The sequence below is a fragment of the Typopeltis vanoorti genome, chromosome 5 (assembly GCF_054136105.1).
Source record: "Typopeltis vanoorti isolate ZY-2024b chromosome 5, IOZ_Tvanoo_1.0, whole genome shotgun sequence".
Taxonomy (NCBI): domain Eukaryota; kingdom Metazoa; phylum Arthropoda; class Arachnida; order Uropygi; family Thelyphonidae; genus Typopeltis; species Typopeltis vanoorti.
In genome coordinates, this window is record NC_143553.1 from 110,200,518 (window position 1) to 110,226,486 (window position 25,969).

Below are 25,969 nucleotides of genomic sequence, written 5' to 3' on the forward strand. Positions count from 1 at the left end.
TATCACATTACATTTAAAACTTAAAAGCCACAAAACAGGTGTGGGCTGCATTTGTGATGTGTGGGATTCATTTAGAAATGCTAAGCAGCAAACACATGACATACATGATACTGACTACATACTTTCATGACTATAGGTGTGAAATCGAGAGAACAAGATAAGTGAGCATCTCATTACTTACACACATCTTGTAAAGTTAATGCGACTCAATGAATTCAAGAAAAAACTGGTCTATGGCTTTTCAGGTATCAATGCTTTAAAGAGAACCAAAAGACGACATAACATTGTTACATTTATTTAACTAATATATCAGGATTTTCTATGAAAAACAACCATTTGATATTGCATCCAAACTTAGAATCTGCCATAAGACTAGTGTGGAGTTTCTCACGGCATCTACTCTATTCTCACTGCAAGATATTATGGTATACATACTGATGTTACACCTGATATCTTAGGAATATAGTATTCTCAGCTATCATGGTGTAACATGAAGAATAAATATCATAAATTAAAACCCCTGCATAAAAAAATGAATTATTTAATGGAAAATTTCTTGCATCCAGTAATATGTATAAAACGTAAGGGTTGTTGTTAAAGTTAGCTAATAAAGGAAGGAATATATTAATATTATAATATGACTTAAAATAAGGAATTCTAACTAAATAAGTAGCTAACAAAGGAAAGTATAGATTAATATTGTAATACGATTAAAAATGAGAGAGTTAAGTAAATAAGTAGAAAGGGGCGAGTCATAAAATACGTTATGTGAGAGATTAAGTTATTAAGTAGAATTCATAGAAAAAGTTTGAAAGGGGATTAAGTCAGGCTATCACAAGAAAAGCAAAGCTATCGTTTAGGGCCGATCCCCGGATTGAAACATTGAGAACGGGCTTGCCGATCAAACGACGTTTGGCGAGAAAACGCCAACCTAATTGGTCGATGATTAAAAAACAAGTAGAAGGAGGAGAAAGGAAGTAAGAAAAGGTGCCGTTAGGGAAGCAGCTATAAAAGGGTTGGTAACCCCCTGGAGAGGAGCCTTTTTTTGGATAGTCGCTTTTGACCTTGGAGTTTGGTTTTGGTTCCAGTGGAGTTCACGGGGTTTTCCTGAGTGGCAACAGGGGTGATATCTCCTCGTCACAACACGGAAACAAAAGTGAACGGGATTTCGATTCCTGTTCTCCCGAGCAGGAAGCAAAGGAAAAATTGCCATAAGGTCCTAGAAAAGGAGGGATCTTCTTCGTTTCGACGCTAGTGATAACTACGCAAAGCAGAAAGCTGTAAAGAGATCGATGTCCTTGTTGCTAATAGTAGAGCAAATATATGTGTGTTAAAGTATTCCAGAGTTACGAGAAGTTATACCAGAGGTTTGTTTGGAAAAGAATAAAGGCCCATACGAAAAGCTCAAGAAAGGTACTGTAAATCATAACCTATGTTAGCTAGAAATTTGTCTGTGAAAAGTATCGTGATTCCAATATAGAACTGTTGAAGTTATACTAGGACTTTAGTATAAGACAGAATGTGTTATGTGTAGATTGACTAGTGTTAAAGATTTGTGAATGATTAAGAGTCCTAAGGTATTTTTGCATGTCTGTTATATTGCATAAGATATTTAAATGACATAATTGTGTGTTAGTGCAGATAACGGTATAACGGAACAGTGTGAATTAAGTAATTACGTATCCTAAGAATTGAATGCCTAATGTAATGTATAAAATAATTGAAATGTCACAAGTATGTGTTAGCAGTGAATGATTTGTTAATCTACTTCAGTATGAATAATCAGATAGTGTGAATTGATCTAATTTGTTCACATCAGGTGAATTTATGAATTAATGTGTATGGCGGCATAATCACAATTAGCCATATTGCTGGTAATGATCTAATGTTAGTCTATAAGTATTTTAGTTTAGTATTTGAATTGTACCATGTTTAGAAACTTAATAAACCTTTTGTTCAATGATAAAAGAGTTGTCTGATGTTGCTAATCCAATGCACCGCTTAAAATCATCGTACCTAATCACGCGGGAAATTTAATGTTGAGGAAAGAGATTAAGAGTCACGACTGCAATAATATTTAAATACTAAGAGATATATTCGAGATTGACTTTCTCCCTATTTATGACAACATAAATGGTGCAGTTGATAACCACTTGAAAATATTGTACTTAGTCAAGCGGAAAATTTAGGTTGAGAATCGAGTTAAGTGTCACGACTGCAATAGTTACACTTTCAGATATATTTGAGTTCTTTCTCCTTGTTTATGTATGTAATATCCTAAACTAAATATCCCAAAAGGCGCAGTATAAATACAAATATTAGGGGTACTACGGGGAGCAATAACTTAGATATTGGTTTAAGTTTTGGTAAAATCTCGGGCATAGAAGTCAGAAGAAAACAGATAAAAGGAATTTGTAAGATTAGAGTAGAAATCGTAAATTGGGACACAACACTGATCATAATGAACCTTCAAGCAGAGACAGGAAGTCATTATCAGATCAAAACGTTTGGGTTATCAACAAACCTCATCTATAAGAAGGAAATTTGTCAGCTAAAAGATTTTTCCAAAACAACTTAAAAGGCAGCTTTGTTGCATAATTATTAATCAGACTTCAGGAAGTCAGAGAATCATCAAGGGAGGCCATACATCAGCTACACCACAATAGAACATTACTACTTCAACAGGCAAACTGTTAGACTCACTCACTGCTCTGTGAGAGAAAAAAAGTAGCAATTATCATTTTCTTAACCACACAGAAACTGAACATAGAAGGATTTTCCTTGTTCTTTTGCCACCTTCCATATAACAAAATATTTCATCATATGATATCCTCTAACACCCTTTCAGAAGTTCATAGACTTATATCATCCCCTTTTCTCCTGTCCCTCAGTGTCTGCAGTCCACACTCAACTATTCTTGTAATCTACATTCCATAATCCTGATATCATCTTTGTAATTCTTCTTTGCAGCCTTTCCACAGCTTCTTTATTATTATTACTTAACACTGCAGGAAGTCCAAGGACTCATCGAGGGAGGGCACCTGCTCTACAACACTCCATCTTAACTACTCCACCAACCACAACTACCTTCATCATCTACATCAATGTCATATACCGCTGACCACCACCACTAGTATTTTCACAGACAATTATAAACATCCATGCCCACGCCATGGGCATGGATGTTTGTTATCCCCTCAGAACCCCAATATCTGGACACCGTGAACAGTAGTCCAGTTGCATCAAGGACTTGACATGGCTTCCATATCCTTACGCATCAATGTTCGTTTCAACATTGCAATTGCAATTTTTTCAATGTGACTTGAACTTCAAATTATTATCCACCATAACTTCAAGATTCCTAGCCATGTAAGTTTCCAAGCATAATTCAATCAATATGCTGCTGGGTGTCTCGTTACCAAAATGTATAACCTTACATTTAATAACACTGAATCATAAGCCATTATCAGTGTCCACATTTCTAGTCTATTCAAATCATTCTGTAAGTGCTATATAGTCATAGTCATACAAAGATAGGCTGGATAATCAGTAGCATCCCTGATTATCCAGCCTATCTTTATACCATCAGCTGAACAAATGAACACCTGTCAGGTGCTTCCAAATATCATTAATACATACAGTATATGTATTAATGATATTTAGATCAGACCAAGGACTGATCTTTGCTACACCACTGGTCACTTTGAATCTGACAGATTCACACTATGCATATACCACTTTCTGATACTCCCTTCAGCTATCCACTTATCCAAGTCAATAGTTTATATTTCAATCCCATATTCTCCACTTTATGCAATAGTCTGTCATGTCATATCTTACCAAAGTCCACCACTATCATAGTGTATCCACTCCCTTTATCTACTCAGCCATAACATTATTCATAACTGCTCCAGACATACTGATAGGTCAACAGTTAGAGACACTTCAGTTTTTGAACTATCATAATGCAATAGCATTTTCATACAATTTGTATTTAAAATTTTTAGTGAAGTCACTTTATTCTTTATATATTTTCATAAATGGCTGAATGTTATAATTATGGCATAAATTATAACAAATTACCAATTCACGTCCATAATACTAGCAAGTCAACCAGGTGATCAAACAATACACTTTTCAAATTAATTTCAAATTATTTCAGCAATGTCACATTGCTATCTTCATGGGAACATACAAATATGGCACGTGCACGCAGGCACTACAAAAAGCAAATGAGGCAGAAGATAAGAAACTACTGTTGTTCCTAAAGTCATAATGGTGCCCCCTAGCAGGCTATATTGGGTTGTCTTGGCTGATGTTCTCATGATAGTAGTGCCTGAGTGCACGTGCCATATTTGTATATTCCCATGAAGATGGCAATGTGACATTGCCAAAATATAGGCAGTATTTATTCAAGTTTCTTTTAATTAATATTCCAGTATACGTTGTAAATTCCTTAAATAATTTAACAGTCATGTGTTGCCAACGTATAAGCCTTTCTACAAGAATTACTATCATCCACAGAGATTCCATCGCACGCAAGGCCAGTCAATACGGCAAAATGAAGTTGAAGATATCTAGACAACTAAATCGTTTGACTTTCCTAAAATGTTGCCGGGATAATGAGGTAATCCCAAATTGTGTTAAATTTAAGCATCATTTCTCTTCATAGAAGGCTCTCCGGATTTAAAACTGCACTAGGTTCGCCCTACTACGAGAACAAATTACCGCTACGCGCGTTCTCCTAGCCGACGAAAACAAAGCTTTACGGGCAGTAGAGGAGAAGCTTTCAAGCAGACTTAACCACGACCTTTGGGTGATTCTCTATGACGTCTAGTGACCTTCGGCAACAAAAGAATTTGATAAGATACATAGTGAGCACATGAAGAAATTTGATAACTTGAAAAAAGAACTCTACCTCCATACCACAGCAACCACTCGAGACTGTAGTCAACCTCTCTTCCGTTGTTTTGAAGCCTAAAGCACTCACCGCACTTGCATGTGGCCACAATTTCGCCTTATCTCCTAAAAGAATACCTCCTGAGGAAATAATGATCCAAATAGAACGTGGTATCCGCACCTTTCAAACCATATCGCTAACAATGTCAGACTGGCTGTAGCCGGTGTTTTCACCAAAGCAAGACCACCAAAAACCAACATATCCAAAGATGAATATAAAGCTCTACTAGAAATGAAGAAAAACAAGGAAATAGTAATCACCATTGTGGTTCTCAACCAAAAGGACTATATAGGTAAGCTTAATGCTTTATTATTAGATCGGGCTATCTACCTCCCTATTGAATATAATCCTATCAGCTCTCAAATTAGAACACTCCATAGGCGCCTTAAGAAGGTCACTTCTTGGCCTGTGGAAGTTACCAACAAACTAAAACCTTTTAACTCTAGACCCCCCCACCCCACCGATTATATGAACTTTCAAAAATACATAAACTAAATGTGCCATTACGTCCCATAGTGGATGGCATTGATTCTCCCACATATAAATTAGCCAAACATTTAGCCAAAGTGCTCACACCATCACACATAAAAAACTCAGCCCACTTCAAAGCCAGTACAGAAAACCTCTCACTCCAACACACTGATATAATGGTCAGTTTTGACGTCTCCTCCCTATTCACAAACATCCCACTCAAAGAAACCTTTGAGCTCATCCAAGCCAAATTTCCTCCTGATATCTCAGCACTATTTCAGTTCATAATGAACTCAGGCTATTTCTTTTGGCAAGGAAAATTCTACAAACAGATAGAGGGGACAGCCATGGGTTCACCACTTTCCCCACCCTTGGCCAACTTCTTTATGGAGACTTCCGAAAAGAAAGACTTAAGCTCTACCCCACAAAACCCCACTATTTGGCTTCGTTATGTGGATGATGTGTTCGCTATTTGGCCACATGGCTCAGATACACTCCACTCCTTCTTAACACACTTAAACAACCAACACCCCAGAGTCCAGTTCACCTTGGAAAAAGAGGAAAACAACAGCCTCCCTTTCCTAGGCACTCTAATCACTCACCAACCTGATGGATCCTTGGTTTTCTCTGTTTATAAAAAACCCACCCATACAGGCAGATACATTCACCAGCAATCCCCCCCCCTCACAACAATATGGGGTTATTAAAACACTATATAAGTTGGTATCCCTTATCTGCTCTACCAAAGACCAACAACTTACCCTAGACCTACCTGGGGTATACCAGGTCCCTTGCAGCTGTAAATTGTTCTACTTTGGCCAAAGGCAGGACAGCGAATATCAGAATTTCAGAACACAAAGACTATATCCGGTTTCACCAGTACAGCCACTCTGGGCTTGCAGACCATGCTCTAGATACCCACCACAGAATACATTAGAAGAAAGCCAAGGTAATACACCGCAGCAAGTTTAAGTATGAAAGATTACTCATAGAATCAGTCTCAACTCTAAAAAACATTCCAAACCTCAACAAATTTGGGTGCATGAGACTGCCCCAATGGGAGACATCATGAGAACATCAGCCCAACGGCCAAGACAACCCAATATAGCCCGCTTAGGGGGCACCATTAGGACTTTAGGAAAAAGAGTAGTTTCTTATCTTCTGCCTCATTTGCTTTTTGTAGTGCCTGTGTGCACGTGCCATATTTGTATGTTCCCATGAAGATGGCAATGTGACATTGCCGAAATATAGGAAGTATTTATTCAAGTTTCTTTTAATTAATATTCCAGTATATGTTGTAAATTCCTTAAATAATGTAATAGTTGTTACATGCAGATTAACACTGAAATAATGCTTCCCACTCATTGAGTGGGAATCACTAATCACTGATCTGTAATTCTGCTTGGAATGACAGCATCTGTTTTCTTCTTATAAAAATTATGAATCACCTTCATCATCATCTCTCTCTCTGGGCTTTAGGAAACATATAATCTCACCTTGTTATGTATTCACAAATAAAACTAGATTTTGTGATTGCTCCTATAGATATATTATCAACAGTGGCCAGTTCAGAAAAAAATTACTTTTTTTTTAATACAAAATAGTTATCAATCGTTTTGATTTTTTTAGAAGCACCACATCTTCTGATTCAGCATTATTCTGCAAAATTATGCCATGTTTAGTTGTTAAATGATTTATCATTGTTGAAGTATTTCCATTCTATTAGATACTCTTATTAAGCATTTAATGCACTAAGCTTTTGTGTTTGCTACTGCCTAGAAAAATTCCCAAATCCTGCAACTTCTTTGCTGTATTTAACTGCTTATCTTTTGTTCGAACTTTATAATTCAGAAATTTTTCAGACTTAAATAGAAACCTTATTAATAAAATTAAAATGTTCACAACCATGCGGTGCACATATGCTGTGTTTAGTTTCTGCAACATGCAGAATGGAAGAATAAACACATCATCATCATCATCAAATTCCTGGTATATATCTTCAAGGGGGTGTACAGGATATGATAGTACTACATGAAAAATTGACATCATTGCTAACTTCCTATCTACAATTTTCCTCCAAATCAGTCTGTTACCTGTCAAGACTCCAATATTATCAGATCTTATATTTCTATCGTCTAAGGCACAGTATCAATCCACCTATATCTTGGTCTTCCTCTAGGTCTTTTCCTGCCAACCTGGAAGAGAACACTTGTTTTGCTAATCTTTCCTCTCCCATTCTGTTTAAGTGATCACCTGAGATTAGCTCTGCTAATGCACTCCTAGATGCTGTTCAAGTTCTTTCCTAATACCCTTGTTTTTAATATGATATTGCCATTGATGCCATCTGTTCATGCCCCTAATCTTTCTCAGGACTCACATATGCAGTCTCTAGTCTTTCGTCAAGTGTTTTACTTCTGACCCAGCTCTCAGATCTGTAAGTTAAAATTGGTTTGAACACTGTCTTATATACAGCTAATTTAGTGTTTTAACTAATTCTTTTCTTATTCCATATAAATTTATTCAGTTGACTTCCTACCATACCAGCTTTGTTGATCCTGTTGTCTATTTCCATATTTACTTTACCATCTTTACTAAAAATCGTGCCTAAGTAGCTGAAATGTTTCACTTGTTCTATAGGTTCTCCATTCACAATGCAGTTGATATTTTCAATGCTTCTGCCAATTTTCATTGTCTTTGTCTTGTTATTCCTGACCTTCATACCATATCTATTACAACAGTTATTCAATTTAGTCAGGGAATCTTGCAGACTTGCAGTGGGTTTATTTAAAAGTATAACATCATCTGCATAAAGCAAACAGCTGAGATTAATGTCTCCAATTTTGATATCAGGTTTAATACCACTTTCCTTCATAATGTGATCCATATAGATAATGAATAACAGAGGGGATAATGTACATCCTTGTCTGACACCAGATTTAACATTAAACCACCTTCCTGTACTTCCTTCAATTCTAATTGCTGACTTACAACTCAAATAAAGACTAAGTATTACTTCATGTAATGCTCCATTGACACAACATATAACTATATGACACCATATAGCATTTTGAATATATGGTGTTATATATACCTTGTCATATGCCTTTTGCATATCTACAAAAACTTAAATACAGATCTTTGTTATATTCCCATGATATCTCGACTATCTGTCGTAAAGTGACAAACTGATCCTGACAACCTCTATTTGGCATGAATCCAGCTTGTTCTTCACCAATCTTCTCTTCCACAATCCTTCTCAACCGTTTCTCAAGTAATTTGCATATATCTTACCAGGAACACTAAGTAATGAAATACCTCTGTAATTCTCACAATCAGTTATATTTCCCTTTTTATATATGGGTACTATTAGAACTTTACTCCAATCATCTGGAATTCGTCCCTCTGTCCAGGCCTTCTGAACTATGCATGCTGCCACTGTAAGACTTTTATGCCTCCATACTTGTGTATTTCTGGTCGAATATCATTTACTCCTGCTGCCTTTCCACATTTCAGGCTTTTGATAGCTTTTTCTACTTCAAGTATGGATATTATTCCTGACTGCATGCCTGGTCAGTGTTTTTTACCACTGTGCTGTCATCACTGCTTATTTCATTTAGCAATTTTTCGAAGGAATTACTACTCCATACTTCAAGGATATCTTTTTCTCATGTTTTCATGTCACCTTATCATCTCTAATTCCTTTTTAGAGATGATAAATACTCTTTCCTCCATTTCTAAGCTTTTTTCAACTGCCTCCAGAATATTTGGAGACCTTGGTATTTATTTTCTAAGTTCTTATCAAAATATTACCATGTTTGTTTATCTAGTTTTACACAGTGTTTAACTTTCTTACAACTGTCTCTGTATTCTCTAAGAGCACAAGCTGACTTATTTGCCAGGAACTTTTGATACGCTTTCTTCTTTTCCTTCACTTCCTCTTTAACTTCCTGTGTCCAACATGGGGGTTCTGATTTTTTTATCCTTGCAGACAACCTCACCACATGTCTCTATGGCTGAATCAATCAATGTTTTTTTCAAGATTTGCCATTGAATCTCCAAGGTTTGGTTACTGTTCTCAAACTGTTTCATTTTTTCTCAAATAATGTTTGTGTAGTTTAGTCTGCAGTTTACATCTGAGAGTTGCTCAATTTCCATTCTGTTTAAAACCTTCTTACATGTTCTTCTTTTCAGTATGAAATTCAGTTTTATCCTGCTCAAGACTACATGGTGATCACTTCCAATTTCAAATCCTCTGTACACTCTGGTGTCTTGCACCAGGGAGAAAACATCACTATCAACAATAACATAGTCAATGAGACTTTTCTTATTCCTTGCCTCTTCTCTTCATGTGAATTTGTGCACATTTTTATGTTGGATGATTGTGTTAGTAATAACTAGTCCACGTCCTGAATAAAGAAAGAATAAGGAAGAATAAACACTGCAGTCACAAACTACCATTACAGATATGTGAAACATATTCAAATTAGTTTAATTTTGTTCAATTTGACTTAAAAAATTAATAATATAAATTTAATAATTTTTTAATAATTTATATTTTAATAATTTAATAACAAAAAATTTAATAATTTTTATTAACTGAATCTTAGTCGTGGGCAAAGAAATTTTTAAATTGTCAATTGTGGATTTGTTAAAATGCAAGAAACTGAAATAATATTAAATATTTTCCAAATCCAATATTATGCTAAGTGTTAGAATTGATATGAAGATAAACAGAGTATTATTAGTAAATGTAAACAAGTATGACAAATTTCTTTTGTGTGTTATCATTAACATATACAAAATTCTGATTTAGAGTTTTAGACCGAGTAGTGAATCTGACTAAGAATTAAAAGAATCAGCAAGTCCAAGTACTTGCTGAAAAACCCTAAGCAAAAACAATGTTAAAAGTAACAATACCAGAAAAGAACTTTACATTATAAATAAGCAAGAATGTGTAAGCAGAGCTAATCTGTGATGGTATTGTCACTTTAACAGGATGAAATATGAAGGAATTGCAAAGTAAGTTTGAAGTGAGAGTGGCAAAGTCCCAGAGAAAGACCACAATTTAGGTAGCTTATGCAGTAAGCATTTTAGAAGATAAAAAGTAAAAGTTAAGCAAATTAGAAATTTAAGAAATAAGAGACCAATATGGAAGCAAGATGCTGATTAATGTCATGAAATATTATTATAGACTAATGTGATATTTGATATCCCCTTTGAGGATATATAGAAATAATTATGATAACTTATGTTGTGGAAGCAGACTTATTTAACAATAATAATACAACTGCTTCACAACTATACTCATCCACAGAGCATACAGGAAAGTGAGACTAGTGATGTGACAGACTAACTATATCAGAAACATTAATTACTCTCTAAACTATCAAAAATGCTGTCAGTGCACAATTTAATGTTTAATAAAATCTGAAATACAGACTTATTTTTCACTGGCAATGTCAATATATTTTATACGATCCTATTTTTTTTATAATAAGCTGCACTCAGAGTGACCACAATTATAATCCATGGTAACATGAGGACTACCTGATGGATTCTAACCCCAATTGTAGATTAAAAGTGCATTTTCTGTATTTTTCTTTAGCCTGTCTCTCCACTGCTGGATACAGGCCTGCTCCTTAACTTTCCAGCTGCTTCTGTCCTCAACCAAAGTCCTGAAGAAGATGATATATTAGCAGAACACACAGAATCAGATGGTTCACACTATCATAAGGGCATGCTGGATATGTTCAATGATAATTTAGCTATGGAAAAAATTTTATTTCAGTGGCATAAATCATTTACTATCTTATTATATAAAAAGGGCACAGAGATTATATCAATAACTATAGGCCAACCAATTTGTCATTGCAATTGCACTGTCCATTATATTAAATAAAAACAAAGTTTTGGATGATACAAAGCATTATAAGAGAGAGATTCTCTAAATAGATTATATCTCCACTATTAACCAAGTGATAGAAAAAGAAAATAAATATCATCATCCTGCATATTTAGTGTTCACAGTTATGAAAAGCCTTTGATTCTCTATATCATTCAGAAATAATAAACGGTTTAAAACAACAAGCTATCTCAACAAAGCACAAATAATTACTTATACAAATAATGAAAATAAATTAATTATAAATAAATAGAAAATATTTAATTTCAAAACTTTCATTATGTACCTTTTTCCAGTTAGCACGCTTGAGTGGTGTGTCAAGAACATACTTTCTTTTAGGACGCATTCCATAAGGCAGCTCAGGAGGAGGAGGTGGTCCAGCCATCATTGGTGGAGGAATTCCTCCCATTCCTGGAGGTGGTGGTGGAGGTGGAGGTCCTCCCATACCTGGTAATGGAGGTGGTGGTGGTGGTGGAGGTCCCATACCAGGCATAGGTGGTGGAGGAGGTATGCCTGACCCAGGCATTGGAGGAGGTGGTGGTATGCCTGAACCAGGCATTGGAGGAGGTGGTGGTATGCCTGAACCAGGCATTGGAGGAGGTGGTGGAATTCCCATTCCAGGAAGAGATGGTGGAACAGAACCCTAACAGTAAATAAAGTAACACTATTTCTCAACCTGCACAAGAAACTGATATTTCACTCTCACGCACTCACACACCACAGTTAATGGATAATAGTAATTCACATTATATGTGTTTATAAGTGATTTAACCAAAGAGTGAATGTGCATTTTAACTATAAATATAAGCAAATTTTGGGCTATCATTAATGAATGATTAATGCAATGAATAAATTGACATTTTGTTTGCTTTCATATATAAGATTGTTGTTGTTGCTGTTTATGAAATTTGGAAAAAAAAATAGATAAGATTAATGAATGTCCACTGATTAATTTCAATCTCAGGCATGCAATTTCTGCAAATACACAGGATACATATATGTACAGCAAACCTTATAACAAATTGTTTCCTATAATAAACTACCAAAAGACTCAGACCCAACTCCTATAATCCATAACAGTTAGCTACAATGAAAGTCTAGTGTAAATTCACCAAATTAATTTCTCCTCCTCTTCTTCACTGCTTCTCATTCATTTCTGTTCATTGGGACAAGACAGAGCTAAATACTTCCTGATTGAAGAATTCAATAGTCTTTTTAAATTATTTATCATAAAAGTTTCATTATTTCTATACAGAACAAAGAATGATCATTATTGTTTCACAGTATTCCATGAATGTCTATTTTCCTTATTATTTTGTTACTTAGTCATCCTTACGTCCTTATAAGGTACCAGTTCATTCCTTGGTACCGATAAGTATCCAAGCAGTTGAAAGAACAAATACATCCTTCAGAAAATTTTTTTTTAACCATCATAATCCTCTAGAGGGAACAAGCATATATGAAATTGGAGAATATCTAAGTGCTAAAAAATGATTATTATTATTATCGCACACTCCATGGATTTGTCAGACTCATTGTAGGAGGTTCATTCAACTGACAACATATTTATCTTATCATACAGAATCGTAAAATCTTTAGCACTCCTTGCATTAACAACACATTCTGGTAATGTGTTCCATTTACTGACAATTCTCAAATGTAAAAAATCTACTCCTCACATCCCTCTTCATCACACTCTTGCATAACTTTCAGGGATGGACTCTGGTTTTTCCTCTCTTGCCTTCTAATCTTTTTATAATTCCATCTGGATTAATCTGATAAAATCCTCTCACTAACTTAAATGTCAATATTATATCGCCTCTTTTCCTCTTATCCACCAAACTCTGCAATCCACATTTATTCAACCTCCCTCCATAGCCAGCATTCCGAAGTCCTGATAATGTCTTAGTCACTCATCTCTGGACCCTCTCCAATGTTTCCACATCACACTGAAAACTAGTGTGACCAACTTAGAGCACAATAGTCCAAGTGTGATCTGACCAGTGCATTATATACAGTAGCACAACCACTTCCTTATTCCTATATGTTAGAGTACTTCTTATCATAGCAGTACTGCGATGTGCAGCCTTTGCAACACTTACAATATGCTCTCTAAACTTCAGTCTATTGTCTACCATCACTCCCAAATCTCGAATCTCATCCATTTCCTTCAGTATGGCACTGTCAATATAGTACAGCCTTATATTTCTGCACGTCAAAATGCAATACCGTGTACTTATAAATATTAAAACTACAATTCCACTCCTTTGTCCAAGTCAAAAGTCTATTTAAATCTTTCTGGAGGGAATTAATATCAGCAGTTTACTTATAATTCTCCTCAAGTTTGCATCAGCAGCAAACAATTGAAGATCCCTAGTCAGTCCATATTTACAAACAACAAGAACAAGAAAAGAAGGTAATCAGTGGAGCATACCACTGATTACCTTCTTTTTTGAGACACGGCTCCATCATACCAACTTGTTGGTTTCATTCAAAGATCCAATCTCTGATCCATCTAACCAATATACTATCTATTCCCATCCTTTTGCAACTTGTACACTAACTCATCATGTGGTAATCTATCAAACACTTTTGTAAAGTCCAAGAATATCACTGTATATGATTCTCCCTCATCTAATACTCATTTGAGTCTCGGGTCTGGGTTAGTCCCGAGCGGGTGGAAGGAGGGGAAAATAGTTCCACTGCATAAAGGTGGTTCCAAGACCGCTGTTGTAAATTACCGACCGATTAGCATATCAGGAATCATTGTCAAGGTCTTAGAGAAATTAGTCAAGAAAAGAATACAGGATTGGATAGATGAAAATGGGATATTGTATGGGGGACAACATGGTTTTGTGAAGGGTAGATCATGCCTCAGTAACTTGCTCACGTTTTATAACACAGTGACGGCTGAACTGGATAGGGGTAATGGGTTTACAGTGATACCACTGGACCTTGCCAAGGCCTTTGACAGGATACCACATGGAACCATAATCAGTAAACTGGAGCAGATGGGGATAGATATAGGGTTGGTAAGATGGATAGGAGGGTGGTTGAAGGACAGATACCAGAGAGTGGTTTATTCAGGAGTGGAGTCAAAAAGACGTCTTGTGACTAGTGGAGTGCTGCAGGTCTCTGTTCTTGGACCACTGCTTTTCAATTTGTTTATCAATGATATTGGAAAGGATTTGAGAGGAAGTGTTCACTTGTTTGCTGATGATGCAAAGTTGGGTAGAGCAATTATGAGTGCACAGGATGTCAAAATTTTACAGGATGATTTGGATAGTTTGGAGGACTGGGCTAGGAAAAATGGATGTCAGTTTAATGTGGCAAAGTGTAAGGTTATGCACTTTGGGGTGAAAAGAATAGCAGCAGTATATCGCATAGGTGGAACCGTACTCCAGGAGATTGATGAGGCCAGGGATTTGGGAGTGCTGGTGGATAGGGAGTTGAAGTTTAGGGGGCACATTGCAAAAGTATCTAAAACAGCTCATCAAATCACTTGGCTTATGAAAAATACTTTAACATGCAGAGAGAAGCACGTTGTTGTTCCTCTGTATCGAGCCTTGATAAGACCCCATCTGGACTTATGTGCCCAGTTATGGGCACCAGGGTTTCTTCGTGATGGGGAGGAAGTGGAGAGGGTCCAGAGACGAGTGATCAAGATGATAGTAGGTCTGTGGAATGAACCTTATGAGAATAGATTGTGGATTTGTGGGTTGCAGAAATTGGACGATAGGTGAAGGAGGGGTGATATGATTGAGACATTCAAATTACTGAAGGGTTTTTATAAGATTGATCCAGAAGATATTTTTGAAAATATGACTGGTGGTGGGAGGACTAGGGGCCATGCATGGAAGCTGGGCAAGAGCGTGGTTGACAAGGGTGTTAGAGCTAGGTTTTTTGCTTGGAGAGTGGTGAATGAGTGGAATGAGCTTCCAGAGTCTGTTGTGGGTGCTACGACAGTGAATGAGTTCAAGGCAAGATATGATAGATACTGTGTGAATGTTGAATAGTTGTTCCAGACATGATGTTAGGGCCTCCCTCGATGAGTCTGTCGACTCCTTGGAGTTTCCCGGAACAATAATAATAATAATAATAATAATTGTCCTATCATAAAATGCAAGTAAATTGATAAAACAGGAGACCTACCTTTTACAAATTCATGCTGACCAAGAATGCTATGTCCATCAATCCAATCCTGTATTCTATTCCTAACCAATCTCTCCAACACCTTGACCACAGATGCAGTTATACAGACTGGTCAATAATTGGAAACGTCTGTCCTAGATGATGCTGTCCATTTATTATTATTATTATTATTGCATGGGTATCTCCATAAAGTCAAAAGACTCATCATAGGAGATCTACACTAAATATTATTCACACACCTCTACTTAAACTCATTCACTGCTGGAGCACTCACAACTGCCTCTGGCAAATACATTCCACTCATTCATCACTCTCTAAAGCAAAGAATCATGTTCATGCATCCTTACTAACAAAAGAGACAAGGGATGACCTCTTTGTCCTCTCTCCCTGTTCATCATGCATTGAAAAATTTCTTATTGTGTCAATCTTATAGAATCCCTTTAGTAACTTATAAGTTTCTATCATGTCACTCTTCTCTGCCTGTCCATTAAACTCTACAACCCACAAAACTTCAATCTATTCCTTATAGGGAGCATTCCACAGAGCTGTCATCACCAGCTTGGTCACTTGTCTCTTAATCTCTCCACCACTTCCTGATCCCAAAGAAACCCAGGTGATCAAATGTGTGTACAGTAGTCAAGATGCAGCCAAATCATAGCCTCATAAAGAGGGATAATAACCTTCCTTTTTTAGTTGTCAATGTGTTGTTCAATATCCAAGTAATCCCTTGATATATTTTGCCAACTTTGGCAACATCTCCTCTGAACTTCAAATTCCTGTCTACCATCATCCCTAAATCTCTAACCTTGACAATTTCATGTAATCAAGAACCAACAATATACAAATGATACAAACTCTTTCTTTGAAGGTTACACAGTGTTCAGCATTCATATTTACGAATTTAGGGACACAAAACACGTGTTGAAATAATTATTTTATTTATTATTAATAAAATAACACTTGACATTTCGACCCCTGTATTGAGGTCATAAGACATTTCACAGAAAGATATGTGTATAGGAAACCAAGCTACATGCTCTTGTACTCTATAAAGGTAAATTAAATCTACGCTGTTAATTGATCTTTTTCTTAGCCTGACCTCCAGTGATAAAAAAAAAAATTAAATAAATATATAAATAATTATTAAAAAAAAATAATAATAAATAAATTAATAAATGAAATAAATAAAAAACTACAATAAACTCTGCTAAAGTTCTCCTGTACTAAGATTCTTCTGGACTTGTACAGTTTAAGTTGCTATTGAATGTTAAGAGGGGGGGGGGAGAACACTTCGCCAAGTCTTCTTCTATTGAGATTTTTCTTTGGCTTGTTCTGGTTGCTATAAAGGCTGCAAATGGGTCCTCCACATTCTTGGAATGGTTAGACCATCATTTTTGTTCAAATTTGGATTATGGTTGAGCATTTCACATGCTTCTTTAAATTTCCTCTAGAACCAGGTTTTGGTGCAGTGTAGGGACTTGGTACCTTTCCAATCAATTCTGTGGTATGTTTGGGGTCAGAAACAACATATTAAATGCCTCCAAAATGGAGGCATTTAATATGTTGTTTCTGTTCGTCCTTCCTAATTGGGATGGTTTGCCCTGTTTCCCCTAGTAGGTTACATGTGCAATGTACAGGGTTAGCTGAAAAGAAATAGACCCTTTCAAAGTTTTTACAGAAAGAAGAGTTTTAATAGCATGGCTGAAATACTTACACGGTTTGAAGAGTACATCCTGAAGTTTACATGGGTAAGTTACAAGTGTTCTATGTGTGACCCTTTTGTAACACAACAAATATCAATGCGATAGTCCAGTTCTTCCCAAACACTTCTCAGCATGTCCATGTCAACAGTCGCAGCAGCTACTGTGATGCGTTGTTTAAGATCGTCCACACTTGTAGGGAGGGGAGGAACAAAAACTCTGTCCTTTATGTACCCCCATAAGAAATAGTCACAGGGTGTTAAATCCGGACTTCTTGGTGGCCAACATGTAAGAGCCATGTTCTGGGCGGTTGAACGTCCAATCCAATGGCGAGGCAAATTTTCATCCAGGTAATTTCTAACTTAAAGGTGCCAGTGTGGCGGAGCGCCATCTTGGACAAATATGAAATTGTCATTGTCTTCTTGTTGATGAGGCATCAGCTACTCACGTAACATGTCTAGGTAAGTTATTCCACGCACTGTTTTTTCCTGGAAAAAGAATCGTCCATACGCCTTTTTACGGGATACAACGCAAAAAACATTCACTTTGGGTGAATCCCTCACATGCTCCACTACAGCTCTCAGATTTTCAGTTCCCCATATACGAACGTTGTGTTTGTTCACTGTATCACTAATGTGGAAAGTTGATTCGTCACCGAAAATTAGCCGGTCAAAGAAATCATCACTTTCTTCACTCCGTTGCTGCATGTCCATACAGAATGAGCGATGGAGGATTTTTTCGTTTTCACTGAGGTTCTGGAATAATTGCAACCAGTAAGGGAACATTCGTAAACGTTTACGCAAGATATTCCACACAGTCTTTTGTGAAACTTGAAGTGCTAAACTTGCACGTGTTGTTGACTTCTTTGGGCTGCACGTGAAAGTCTCACGAACACGAGTCACTGTTTCCTCGGATACAGGTGGTCTCCCAGGACTTTTCCCCTTGCACAGACAACCAGTTTCGTTAAATATCTTGCTCCAATCATAGATTGATTGCCTTGTGGGTGGTTCTTTACCATACCTTGTTGTAAAATGATGCTGCACGACAGTAGCAGAATTTGTTTTCAAATTCAATCATGCAGAAAGCCTTCTCCACCAGTCTAGCGGCCATGCTGCTTGACTTATGTCAAGGGCGCTCACGTGATGCTGATGTCACGAAGACAAACGAACAGCAGAGGTCGTAAACTTGAGGACTTTTTCTATAAAAACAGAACTAAATACTTTCTGATGTAACAAACAAATTTCAATTTATAAAGCATTTAAACTGCCTATTTCTTTTAGGCTAACCCTGTATTTTGTAAACCCCTAGGTGGGCTAGGTGTGGAAGAGGATCCTTGGAAGAACTGAGTAGGTGTCTTAATTTTGTCGGGGGTTTAAAGGTGGTTTTGATGTTGTATTTGTGTAGTGTTCTGCCTATTTTTTCAGAAATGCCTCTAACATAAGGTATGGCAATAGCATTTTTGAAATCTTTTTTGTTTTTAGTGGCATCTCTATGGAGATCTTGTGAATAGTTTTTTTTACTGTATCCATTTTTTATAAATGTATAGTTGATGATTTGTATTCCTGGTTTAGAGCTTGTTCATTTGAACAAATAGTTTGAGCTCTGTGTTTAAGGGTGCTTATGACTCCTAGTTTTAGTGTATGTACTGGCCTGTGTGTGTGTGTAGGTTTGCAGTAGACTGACAAGGAGAGACAGCCTGAGGGAAGATGTGTGATGAGTGTGTCTAGGAATGGAAGAAAGTTGTTTTTTTCTATTTCAATGGTGAATTGGATACGCTTGTGTTGTTCATTCAGGTGGCTAAGGAATGTATTTAGTCTACCGCAAACCTACACACAGGCCAGTACATGCACAAAAATTCTTATCACCACTCAACACAAAAACTAGGGGTCATAAGCACCCTTAAACACAGAGCTCAAACTATTTGTTCAAATGAACAAGCTCTAAACCAGGAATATGAGATCATCAACCACACATTTATAAAAAATGGATACAGTAAAAAACTATTCACAAGATCCTGCACAGAGATACCACTAAAAACAAAAGAGATTTCAAGAATACTATTGCCATACCTTATGTTAGAGGCATTTATGAAAAAACAGAACACTACACAAATACAACATCAAAACCACCTTTAAACCCCCGACAAAATTAAGACACCTATTCAGTTCTTTCAAAGAACTCTTCCATACCTAGCACACCCAGGGGGTTTACAAAATACGATGCACATGTAACCTACCACACATAGGGGAAACAGGACGAACCATTCCAATTAGGAAAGATGAACATAAACGACATATTAAATGCCTTCATTTTGGAAAAACCAGCCTTTCTGACCACTCACTCCAAACATACCACAGAATTGATTGGAAAGGTACCAAGTCCCTACACTGCACCAAAACCTGGTTCTAGAGGAAATTTAAAGAAGCATGTGAAATGCTCAACCATAATCCAAATTTGAACAAAAATGATGGTCTAACCATTCCAAAAATGTGGACGACCGATTTGCAGCCTTTATAGCAACCAGAACAAGCCAAAGAAAATTCTCAATACAAGAAGACTTGAAGTGGTTTTTCATTCCATAGCAACTTAAACTGTACAAGTCCACAAGAAAATCGTAGTATAACAATCTGAACTGTACAAATCCAGAAGAATCTTAGTACAGGGACTTTAGCAGAGTTTATTGTAGGTTTTTATTTATTTCATTTATTAATTTATTTATTTTTTTATTATTTTATCACTAGAGGTCAGGCTAAGAAAAAGATAAATTAACAGCGTAGATTTAATTTACCTTTATAGAGTGCAAGAGCATGCAGCTTGGTTTCCTATACACATGTATCTTTCTGATGACCTCAATACAGGGGTCGAAACGCCAAGTGTTATTTTATTAATAATAAGTAAAATAATCATTTCAACGGGGTGCTTAAGGGTCAAAGCTGTATAACTGAGAGGAGACCTCCACATAGCCTTTAAAGGAATGCGGAGAACCGACCAGGGTTCTGACCTAATGTCCAATCCTCACCTTCTCGTGGTGCACCCTGTTGGGTATCTATTTTGATACTGAACGAAAGAGGATGGGCTGGCAATTTGGCATTTAGCCGACCAAATTGTATTCTTATTGGTTAAACCAAAATAAAAAATGATGGTACAACATGACAAAATTTCATGCCGGCTGGGGCATCGCCCGGTTAAACAAGGACACCGTTGTTTTCGGCAGGGAACCAGGGCAAACAGCAAAAAGTCAGCTACTGGAACAAATCTGAAAACAAACCCCAACTCAACATCACCAGAGTTAAAGATTGGTACTATCAACGTAAGAAGCCTGAATGGCAAAGAAATGGAGCTAGCTGAGGAATTAGATAAGTACCAGATTGACATAATAGGGGTGACTGAAACAATAAAGACCAAACCTGGTGAGATCTTTCTGAGCAATAAATACAAAATGTTATATTCAGGCAATGATAATCAAGGAAAAGAAGGAGTAGCCATAGTATTCAACACAAAATACGAGGCTAATCTTCTTGAATGGCAGTCAGTCTCAAGTAGAGTAATGTGGGCAAATATGAGAATGGGGAACTGGACAATGAGACTTATTTGTGCCTATGGTCCCACAGAAGGTTCTACTAAGGTAGAAGTGGAGGAATTTTTTGACGCTTTGGAAAAAGCAACTGACACAATGAAAAAGAAAAAGTTGGTCCTTGTTGGGGATCTAAATAGCAGAGTAGGAAGTGATTGTGAGACATACAAAAATATTTTGGGAAAATTTGGAGAAAAGAGCAAAGCTAATAATAATGGCAAATATCTGTTGGATTTCTACTCAGGACATGGAATGGTTATTACTAACACCATGTTCCAACATAAAAATGTGCACAAATTCACTTGGAGAGAAGAGGCTAGGAATAAGAAAAGTCTCATTGACTATGTTATTGTTGATAGTGATGGTTTCTCCCTGGTGCAGGACACCAGAGTGCACAGAGGATTTGAAATTGAAAGTGATCACTATTTAGTCTTGAGCAGGATAAAATTGAATTTCATATTGAAAAGAATAACATGTAAGAAAGTTTTAAAGCGAATAAAAGTTGAGCAGCTCTCAGATGTGAACTCTAGACTAAAATACAGAAAGATTATTGAAAAGAAAATGAAAGAGTTTCAGAACAGGAATCAAAGCTTGGAGATTCAGTGGCAAACTCTGAAGAGAACATTGATTGATTCTGCCAGAGAGGCATGTGGTGAAGTTGTGTGCAAGGATAAAAAAATCAGAACTCCCTGGTGGACACAGGAAGTTAAAGAAGCAGTGAAGGAAAAGAAGAAAGCATTTCAAAGTTCCTGGCAAATAAGTCAGCTTTTACTCTTACAGAATACAGAGACAAATGTAAGAAAGCTAAACAGTGTGTAAAACTAGCAAAACAAAAGTCATGGGAGGACTTTGGCAAGAATATAGAAAATAAATATCAAGAAGGTGGCAAAATATTCTGGAGGTTGTTGAAGAAGCTTAGGAATGGAAGAAAGAGTGCTGTAAAAGGAGTTAGAGATGATAAAGATGACATGAAAACAGGAGAAAAAGATATCCTTGAAGTATGGAGTAATTACTTTGAAAAACTGCTAAATGAAACAAGCAGTGATGACAGCACAGATACATATCCATACTTGAAGTAGAAAAAACCATCAAAGGCTTGAAATGTGGAAAGGCAGCAGGAGTAGATGATATTCGACCAGAAATGCTGAAGTATGGTGGTATAAAAGTCTTACAGTGGCTGCACTGCATAGTTCAGAAAGCCTGGACAGAGGGACGAATTCCCGATGACTGGAGTAGAGCTCTCATAGTACCCATATATAAAAAGGGAAATAAAACTGAATGTGAGAATTACAGAGGTATTTCCCTACTGAGTGTTCCTGGCACGATCTATGCAAGTATACTTGAGAAACGTTTGAGAAGAATTGTGGAAGAAAAGCTTGATGAAGAACAAGCTGGATTCAGGCCAAATAGAGGCTGTCAGGAGCAGATCTTCACTTTACGACAAATAGTCGAGAAAGCATGGGAATATAACAAAGATCTGTATTTAAGTTTTGTCGATTTGGAAAAGGCATATGACAAGGTGCCAAGAGAGAAGCTATTCAATACGCTACAGTTATATGGTGTCAATGGGACATTATATCAAGCAATACTTAGTCTTTATTTGAGTTGTAACTCAGCAGTTAGAATTGAAGGAAGTACAGGAAGATGGTTTAATGTTAAATCTGGTGTGAGACAAGGATGTACATTATCCCCTCTGTTATTCATTATCTATATGGATCACATTATGAAGGAAAGTGGTATTAAACATGATATCAAAATTGGAGATGTTAATGTCAGCTCTTTGCTTTATGCGGAAGATGTTATACTTCTAAATAAATCCGCTACAAGTCTGCAAGATTCTCTGACTAAATTGAATAGCTCTTGTAATAGATATGGTATGAAGGTCAGCAATAAAAAGACAAAGACAATGAAAATAGACAGAATCATTGAAAATGTCAACTGTGTTGTGAATGGAGAACCTGTGGAACAAGTAAAACATTTCAGCTACTTAGGCACCATTTTTGCTGAAGATGGTAAATTAAATATAGAAATAGAAAACAGAATCAGCAAAGCTGGTATGGTGGGAAGTCAATTGAATAAATTCATATGGAATAAGAGAGAAATTAGTCGGAACACTAAATTAGCTATACAAGACGGTGTTCAAACCAGTTTTCACTTATGGATCTGAGATCTGGGTCAGAAGTAAAACACTTGACCAAAGACTAGAGACCGCAGATATGAGAGTCCTGAGAAAGATTAGAGGCGTGAACAGATGGCATCAATGGCAATATCATATTAAAAATGAGGATATTAGGAAAGAACTTGACATTGTCAGCATCCAGGAATGCGTTAGCAGAGCTAATCTCAGGTGGTCTGGTCACTTAAATAGAATGGGAGAGGAAAGATTAGCAAAACAAGTATTCCCTGCCAGGTTGGCAGGAAAACGACCCAGAGGAAGACCAAGATATAGGTGGATTGATACGGTACAAAGTGCCTTAGACGATAGAAATATAAGATCTGATAATGTTGGAGTCTTGACAAGTAACAGACTGATTTGGAGGAAAATTGTAGATAGGAAGTTAGTAATGATGTAATTTTTTCATGTAGTACTGTCATATCCTGTAAACCCCTTGAGGGTACATGGCAGGAATTTGATGATGATGATCATTTCAACGTGTGTGTGTGTGTGTGTGTGTGTGTGTTTTGTGTCCCTAAATTTGTAAATATGAATATGCAATCTTTTCATCTCAAAGTGCATTATCTTACATTATGCAAAATTAAATTGACAACCATTGTCCTTTTCCCACATTGTAAATTTATTTAAATCATTCTGAAGCATATCTCCATCCCTGTCTTCCACGTTTTGCATTGTCAGAAAACTGAATTTCTTCCCTTAAAATTTTCCCTATATCACTGATATACAAATTAAAGAGTGGCCTGAATACGGAACCCTGGGGCACTCCACTAGTCACCCTCATTTGCCATGATCCCACTCCACCATACATCACCCTCTGATGTCTGCTGGCCACCAGCATCATATCCATTCTATTTGCTGTGACTTTTGTAATAGTTTCTCATGGGATATTCTGTCAAATGCCTTCACAAAATCCAGCAATATCATGTTGTAACCATTTCCTTTATCCAATTCCATTGTCACTTTGTTATAAAATGTGAATAAATTACTAAGACAGGACCTACCTTTTAGAAAGCCATGCTGCCCACATAGAGAATCATATTCCTATCCACTCAATTGCTAGCAGCTGACTATTACTGTTTGTCCTCGTTTTCTGACAAAAACAACAGGGACCTTTTTATAACTAAGTAACACCCCCCAGTCAGCATAATATTTCATATTGTTATGCTATCATTGTCTAAGTTTAAGCCAACACAATACAATTTCATCAGCTGAATCCGAAATTGCCAGCCAATTCTTCTTCATTCAGTATCCAGATAAATATCTACTATATTAGAAACTGAAGAACAGACAACTCATTAAATAAAGTAATTTCAATTGAAAATTTTTGCCAATGCATCTAAGGCATCTTCAAGTAGAACTAAAAAATGGAACAATCTATAGTTAACAGAAATACTATTATTAAAGAGGCGGCATGATAGCTTTAGCAAGGTAACAAACAGTCAAATGGTCGAAACAATTCCTATAAAAATTATAAGGGATTAGGAGAATGACAAAAAAAAAAAAATCTACATGAAATAGTAAAGAAATGGAAGGAAAATATAAAACTGGCATTTAAACTGGATAGTGGAACTATACTTAATACCCTTTTGTACAAACAAAACAAAAATCATGGCTTTTAAAGGACCATCTCCAGTCAGAAGTAAAATTATGATTGTAAATAAAATTTTAGAACAAATTAACTCCTTGAAATACTTTGGATGTGCTGTATCATATACAAAAGAAGCTGACATTGACATCAAAATTTCAAATTTTCTAAAGATAATAGGAATGATATTTTCAAACCTAACCAAGTTCAACAAAAGCATACAAGAATAAGAGTTTATAAACTTTTGGCAAGGCCTTCTCTACTGTACAGAAGTGAATTCACTATAGCACACTATCCACTATAACAAGCAATTCCCGTCATTTCTACAAGTTTGCTACAGTGACAGTTTTAATATCAGGAATTGACAATAACAGTCAGAAAAGGAAGACTAAAATTTTAAGGAAGCCAACCATGATATGTTTTCTTCTAGAGACCAAGCAACGACCAAATATACTTCGATGAATTAGTGGTAATGAACACATCAAGAATGTGTGGAGAAGGATAATGATTATTCCACTATTCTGAACTATTTGTGCAATTTTGATGAAGACAGCAAATGCCTAAGCATCTCTATCTATTGGATCTGTTCAACTGGAAAAGAAAAGCTATTTGCAACTGAAAACAAAAACACTAAAATCTATGAGGAAAATTATTTCACTATTAGAGAAAGCTGGACTGAAAAAAAAAAAAATCTAAGTTGGATACACTTGAGAGGCATACATATGGTAAAGGAAACAAAAATTATAATGTGAGAGTAAACTGTTTAAGTCACAAGGAATTCTAACAAGCTCTCAGTTTTCACCAGCAATGGCTACATCACCAGAGTATATTATCCAAGACCACATATCAAGTTAGTGTATCTCTGCATGTTTAGTTTCTTATCTTCTTATTTATATGATGTACTCCTGAGGATAAGCAGTATATAAAAATATCACTGAAGTGTAGTACAGCAATCCCTCGATTAATGCGCCTCCGATTAGCATGTCATTTTTTTTCTATACCCAAATTAGATTAGTGTACCTATATACATCTTAAAAATACATGTTACAGATTTTAAAAAATTTCTATCTATAATTTTTTATGGCTAACTATTTTAAAAAATCACTCACCAGGATGAAATAATTTAGTTACCGATTTAAAACATTTTACAAAGTTATTTTTCAATGGCATACTACATACTTTACATGGAAATACACTACTTCCATGTACACTATGTTCCAAATTTACTTCGAAAATTTATGTTGTCTGCTAATTACATAGCATTTTGCTGATCATATCTAGTAGCTCCTTTGCAATTGTTTTCCTTACTTTTTTATTTTAAAGTATTTTCCCAACCTTTCATCATGAGTAAAAGAATTAGTGATCAAAAAAGTGGAAGTGTGAAAATGATTAAAAGTAACCCTCATTTGAAGAAAAACTTGAAATAATAAAGAAAAATGAACAAGGTGA

At 36.2% G+C, this 25,969-nt stretch overlaps 1 protein-coding gene across 3 annotated transcripts in view; it reads right to left on the reverse strand.

The window, feature by feature from the left end:
- Positions 1-25,969, reverse strand: part of LOC150106717 (protein diaphanous-like) — a 303,611-nt gene that overhangs the window by 131,005 nt on the left and 146,637 nt on the right. For all 3 annotated transcript variants that reach the window (XM_090393305.1, XM_090393307.1, XM_090393306.1), the window contains one exon: positions 11,620-11,976. In XM_090393305.1, coding sequence (XP_090249431.1) covers positions 11,620-11,976 — 357 coding nt within the window. The remainder of the gene's footprint in view (positions 1-11,619; positions 11,977-25,969) is intronic.